Consider the following 6,815-nt stretch of genomic DNA (forward strand, 5'->3'; position numbering starts at 1 on the left):
CACAAGGTGACTTCCTTCACCTTCACACCGACATCGTCTACAGGATGGCAGACATCGTAACCTCCAGGGCAGCTGGCAGGAACACAAGGGAAGCAGCCCCAGGCACGACCACCTGGAGAAGCAGCAGGCACGATCAGGACAGCCAGCCGATGCAGGAGCTATGGAAGCAGTTCGGAAGGCAGGAGCTACTGCAACGGCATGGAACGTCACATGAAAGTCACCAGCAGCGATAGGAAAGATCAGGGTGGCTGCTGCAGGAGACCAGGAAGAGCCACCCAGAGACTGTCGAGGAGTTAACAGGAGCGTAACATAGGGAACAGCAGGAGCAGATGAACCACAGATATGCCAGAGGCATTGCCACAGCATACATGAAGGCCAGCAGTAACAGCGATCAATCCACATCGGCGGGAACAGAGTCGGAATGATCCCGACATGGAGGTATTGTGGTCGATCCCGAAGCAACACTAAACGAACGTCGGGACTCCTTCATGCGAGATATCCCCTGAGATATCCAGCCAACTACTGCTGTGTCTGCGATGCTCACTGTCAACCTGAAAGAAAAAAGCAAAGATGATTAGAGAGGAAAATTCCTCTCGCTACGAGGGAAACTGCCCTACACAGCAAGAGGAGGTACCCAAGAAGAGGTCACCGGACCACGCCCCCCTCGCAGTCTTCGCCCAACGAGCGAGTGAAGAGAGATCTCTACCGAAGGAGAGATAAGGAAGAACCTATGTGGAGAGAAGAGGATGGAGGGGAGGCCACCAGGGGTGCTGTGGAAGCGTAACTTACAGATGATGCCCGCAACCTCCCACCTGCCCCGCAACTCTCCCAGCGCAGGCGGCGAGAACAACACTCAGTACAAGTAGGAAGGAAGGAGTCATGCCCTTGTACATGGAGGGCAGGAGCCCAAGAAGGGAGGCGAACTCTTACGTCCCAATCAATGTAGGGGAGAGAAGATATTACGTCCCAATCTAATACCTCTGAACGTACAGGGGAACGCCTTCACTATCTAAATAAAGGGCTACTGGAAGAGAAGCATTACCACTCGGTTACGCTCCTTTAAATACGGCCTTGGCCATCAAACCCAAGACACAGCGCAGGGGAACAATGGCTATGCAAGGTTATCACAAATCTTGGGTTTGTATTAATAAATATCAATCACACGTAATATATACACAAAAATACATTAAGATCCCACCGGGATAATAAGAGCTTAATGACAGTCAGGCAGAGAGATCTGAAACCACGTCTCCAACGCATGACAGTCGAAAGCAAACTGGAATGTTTATATCCAGGAAGGTGGGTATTCCCGCCTACCTGGTGGTAGTTGCTGCCTAACCACCTTGCTCAAGAGTTTAACAGCCGTTTCCAGCCTACGCTGAAAGTAATTCCTAATGTAAAGTACTGACAGTGTGTACAGTGAAACCCCCGTATTCGCGGGGGATGCGTCCCACACCACCCCGCAAATAGCTAAAATCCGCGAATACTTAAAGCCCGTCTAAAAACACTTAGAACTGCCCATTTTGCTAATTTAAACACAGAAAGACACTGTAAAAATGCATATACCTGAGTATTTTAATAGTTTTATCACAAAAAGTGCATTTATTCATGAAAACTATATGAAAATACAATGATTAGTGAATAGTTCTGTGAAAAATACCACGAATGGGCGAATTTTCCGCAAATAATGGGTAGATATGTTGCACAGAGAAACCCGCGAATGGGTGAGTCCGCGAATCATGAGAACGCGAATACGGGAGGTTTATTGTACATTGTGTTGGAACAATCATGGGTTTGTATTAATAAATATGAAACATGCAATATATACACACACAAATACAGAAAGATCCCACCGGGATAATAAAGAGCTTAACGACAATCAGGTAAAGAGATCCGAGAACACGTCTGCAACGCACGACAGCCGAAACCAAACTGGAATGTTTACATCCGGGCAGGCGGGTATTCCTGTCTACCTGACGGTAGTTACTGTCTAACCACCTTGTTCAAGAGTTTAATGGCCGTGTCCAGCTTCGCCGTAAGTAATTCCTAATGTAGAGGACCATGGGTTTGCATATCGTGTCGGAACAATTATAGGTTTTTATGTAACTAAACTAACCTAACCTAACCTAGCAGGCCGTTTTACCTGGCCGGGAGGGCTTCACCCCGCCCATGAACCCCCCCCTTTAAAGAAAACCTACATTAATTAAACAAGAACAAAGTTAAAATAGTTAACAGAAACTGATAAAGTCGCTGACAGTGGTATAAAGTTCCAACACAGACGGTTGCAACACATCGTTCAAAAAATAAAGCCCTAAAAGAATTTATGCCAGTACAACTCTGAGTACAAGACACTGTTCGCGTATCTTCGAAGGTCTAACCTGTGAGGATTGCGTGTGAATACCCCCCACAGCCCCTCCAACGGCGACAGAGACTTCTCAATTCCTCCTGAAACCTGTTACCTCAGAGTTCCTGTAGGGTGCAACCCCATTCTTCGAGGCCTATCCTCAATGGTAATGCCATTTTGTAATGCTTACCAGGTAAACGTCACCTGGAGGGAATGCAGTAATGTACAGGAGCAGTAATAGTTGAGAATAAGGAACTCAAAATAAAGGTAAGCAAAAGAAAGGTAAAAGACTCCAGCCAGTTATATTTGGATTTTTCATGAAAATAAAATCAAAGAAATGGTTAAATAAGTTATGGAGGGGGGGGCTGGTATTGTCAAAAGTCCATCCATTAGGCATTTAAGGTTATGTATTGAAAGAAATTTTTGTTTTGATGTGATTTACCCAAGAAAAATATAAATTATAAAGCGGAGGTGGCTGGAGTCTAACGAAAAATAACCAAGCCAGTTATATAGAAAATAAAATCAAAGAAATATAAGTAACTTGGAGTGCAAATCCATCCATCGTTTCACCCATTCCTAACCATCCGTTTGGGCTGCAGTACAACGAATTAGGAGGGTTTTCCTCAACGTACAGTTAACGGTGTAACGTGATTGGCTGGATAAATATTTATAGACTTCGGACCCCCCCGGGCCGCCCCCCTCCTTCCTCAGTAAGAAGTCAGGCTGTATACCAAAAGCTATAATTCCTCGAAATTTGGCAATTGGCGCACCCATAAGTCAAGTTAGAAAGGTAAGGTCTGGATGCAGCATTATAGGAAAGGGTAGGTTTGGTGTTTTCACAGTTGGACTTCTCACGCCCAGCCCTGTCTCACTGCTCTGCATTCGTTCTCTACATTAGATGGGTTTATGGGGGATTCCTCCTTTCTTATGGACATCAAGGAGCAAATTGTTTATTTTGTTGCCTTTTAAACGTAATAACATTAAAACCCCTGCACACAGTTCTGAAGAACTAGGCTACCTAAAAATATAAAAAGGTTTTATGGAGAAAGAAGTAACAAATCTATGCCCAGGCTACTAAGTACTGCTGGGAGAGACATCAAGGGCACTGTCAGGAGAGCAGAAAGGCTAAAGGAAAGATCAGCCCGGCTGGCCTGACTCGTCATGGCCTCACCACACTAGGCCTAGTCTAGGTTGTAGCTCGTCTCCTCACCAATGCTTGACTAAGACCCAGGGCTACGCATGGGCTATGTATCTTTCTGTACTGAAGCTTTGCCAGTTGCTGCTGGAGCAGAACAGCAGCAGCCTACCACCCAAACCATGATGACTTCAGACTAGGATAGGTAGGTAGGCAGGCTACAGGTGCTTTGCTACGTTAGGTGAGAACAGCCTTGGACACTTAGTTCTGGTGAAATAAATATACGAGTATCGTTAAGGTGAACGAAAGAATACCAATCGCATTTCTAGAATGGAACAAAAACTGGAAATAAATGTGGCCTTGGCAAGACTTCATCAGCCCGGAGAATTTCGTGGAGGCATGAGTCACCTGTGGATAAAAGAAAGTCTGTCTTTTATAAAGTCTCCACCCACCTTACTCTTGACTTCTATCAAGGAACTTTGCGCTCTCCTCTCACTTTTGACGCTTTTTGACATTTTCAGGGGTCCTCTTGCGTCCTTTAACTATTGCGATCACTACCATCGGTAAATATTTTTATCTATGCCACAAAATTAAAGCGTATTTTCATTGTTAATGTATTCAATTTACTCCTTCGGTCGACGTTTGTTTTGGGTTTGACAACATTGTGTTCGACTCAACACACGGATGACGTCACAGGCACCTGTTATTGAACCCTGGTCCCAAAATGTTTCTGACCATTTTTGTAATTTTAGAATATATTTTTGAAGATTCAATACTGAAACATTATCTAAATTAAAATTTTAATGAAATTTATTTGTGATTTAGGCACAATTAATGTTTTAATGACGAAACAATGCAATAAAACTTTTACAACGAGATCAACCATGCTATAGCGGACTCTTCAAAATGAAAGAAGTATGTTCATGGCAATGCTTCATTCTCTTATACTCTACTATTTTCACGTGCCTTTCTGCACAACTGAATTGCAAAGCCCAATTGATTATGCTTTCAAAGGTTAGCCTGATTTTTTTCTCTTTCTGACTATTCAGCAAGTATATTTGAACGTTAATTTTTTTGTTTAATATCTCGGGCATGGCAGTTTAAGATCTACGATAGGATTGCTTACCCAAACTATCTCATAGTACAGAACCTACCAAATGGCCAGATATGTAAGCAGAAATTGGCAATGATTCTTTATTTGACAAGGGTAATTTAAAGCAATTATTAAGGCAATCCTAAACAGTTTTCTTATCCAATACACTAGGGGGGTCATAGAGTTATTAAAATACCATATTTTTCTAGGATAAGTTATAAACAAATCATAAATAAAGATAAATAAAGGCGAAGACATGGTGGAGAGCAAACATGCTTGCTGACAGCTGTCTCATTTCGAGTAAAACAAAACTGTTGTTTTTCTTTTACTTTGTGACCAGTTGTTAGAAAGTACGAATGTACCTGCATTATGGTGAGCATGTGGGGAACGTAGACTTGTCCTTTTTGCAGATACGATACAGGGAATAAAAAATACTGGGTAGAATGTGGAGGGGTTGAATGACAACACAGAAATATTTATCCTTGTAAGTGGCTGTCATAATGGTTTCGAGAGAACGCACTTAACAGTGAAGGAATGTAAAGATATGCAGATGACAAAAGTGTTTATGAGTGACGAGATAAAGAGATTAGGCTACAGTTCAAAACGTATGGGAAGAGGCAACTGATAACTCAGCAAATGATTTCAACCTGGGACGTTGACCTGAAAATTGACAATCCTGAGAAGATAACTGAATATTTGGGCGTTGACTCAAGGAAAAGACTGAATTATTGGAAGTTGCTCTATGCAGAAGGGAGCTCACATACAGTCAGTTAAAGCTTAGGAAACGAACTTGCATGTAACTAAAAAGACCGGGAAACTAAAACCAAAAATTATGATTTGTGTTGTTTAAAGTGAGAACACCATGACTGATGCTTCAGTTGACAGAACCTATTAACTACACATAACACTTGACATAAAAGAGTCATAAAAGTCTGTTATTCATGATCATGCTCAAATGTAATCTCGAAAGTCGAAAGGCTGTTCATGATAACGGATGATTTTATTTGACATTATGAAATCTTGGCTGCCAAGCACTTAAGCTATTTAGGCCATTCAGTGCTTTTAAGCACTGCAAAGAGGGATTTGGAGTGGTTGGACAGCAAGATTAAAAGATCCAGAAAATAAAGGAGATGAAATAAAAGGATCTAGAGTTACAGCTTTAAAAAACCACAGTTGCACTAAGAAGTAATAGTAAGAAAGGTTTGAAAGGCAAAAAAAAAGCGCCAGTGGAGGTAATGGAAATGACTAAAAATTTGGTGGAACTGGGGGCCGAAAGGACGCTGCAAAACCCCTTTAATAATGCCCTGGGCTGTTCTGCCGGGTTCATGATGGTGGCGATAAAACCATGTTAACATGGGGCATACGTGGAATAGGCAACAAATAGGACTACCATGTGCTAGCCTGTTTGTACTAATAGAGATATGGTCTTACTGAGAAGGAATGTCTTTAAAAAAGATGGTTGAGTATAGGATGGTTGAATGTACATTATGTCTGTTGCCAAGAGGGCAGCGCGATTGGCGCCAATCTTTCCCACGTGTCTGCAGTTAACAATTTCAGTTGCAGTCACACCTCTGTCTGGCACTCTAGTGGTCACCCACACTGCGGCTACTGCTACTACATCTACAGTCACCATGACTTCCTCTGCTAAAATACCGGTGACTGTTGCCTAGCACCTGGGTACCCAGGTAACAGCTGCGCCTGCCTCTCATCACAGTGTGCCGCTGCCACCTGGCTTCCTGGCCCTGCTATCCCTGCCAGGTACCTACAGTATGATGACTTCATCTGTAGCCTACCTCACGGTTCCTGCTATTGCCGACCTATGCTCGTTCTCCGCTCCGGTTCCGGCTCCTGGCATACCTGGCTCTTGGCCTGGCCTGGCTCCTGTTCCTGCTCCACCCATGCTGGCCGCTCATGTCTCGATTCCTGGCTTCCCTGGCTCCTGTATTGCTCTGCCTACCCTCGTTGCCGCCGGCTCGATTGTTGACATTTCTGCTGCCTGGGTTGCTCCTGCTACCCTGGCTGATCCTGCATCTTCTGCTGCTCCCTGCTGGATGGGGGACCTGACCACCATCCTGAAGAAGATGACAAGAAGAAGTCGAAGAAGAGGTCTAGGAAGGTGTCATCATCTTTGTCTTCATTGTCATTGTCATCTGCAACCTCTTCCACTTCTTCCGAGGCTCGTCGGTTGAGGAAGAAGGCTGTCTCTCCCCCAACTAAGAAGTCCCACCCTGGGACTTCTAAGG

The 6,815-nt window shown here is 43.8% G+C and overlaps 1 protein-coding gene across 2 annotated transcripts in view; it reads right to left on the minus strand.

The window, feature by feature from the left end:
• par-6 (partitioning defective protein 6) overlaps positions 1–4,168 on the minus strand; it is a 76,087-nt gene extending 71,919 nt beyond the window's left edge. For both annotated transcript variants that reach the window (XM_067107011.1, XM_067107010.1), the window contains exon 1: positions 3,932–4,168. In XM_067107011.1, coding sequence (XP_066963112.1) covers positions 3,932–3,994 — 63 coding nt within the window. In that variant the 5' untranslated portion in view covers positions 3,995–4,168. The remainder of the gene's footprint in view (positions 1–3,931) is intronic.
• Between the last annotated feature and the right edge of the window lie 2,647 nt (positions 4,169–6,815).

The sequence above is a fragment of the Macrobrachium rosenbergii genome, chromosome 7, assembly GCF_040412425.1.
Source record: "Macrobrachium rosenbergii isolate ZJJX-2024 chromosome 7, ASM4041242v1, whole genome shotgun sequence".
Lineage (NCBI taxonomy): Eukaryota > Metazoa > Arthropoda > Malacostraca > Decapoda > Palaemonidae > Macrobrachium > Macrobrachium rosenbergii.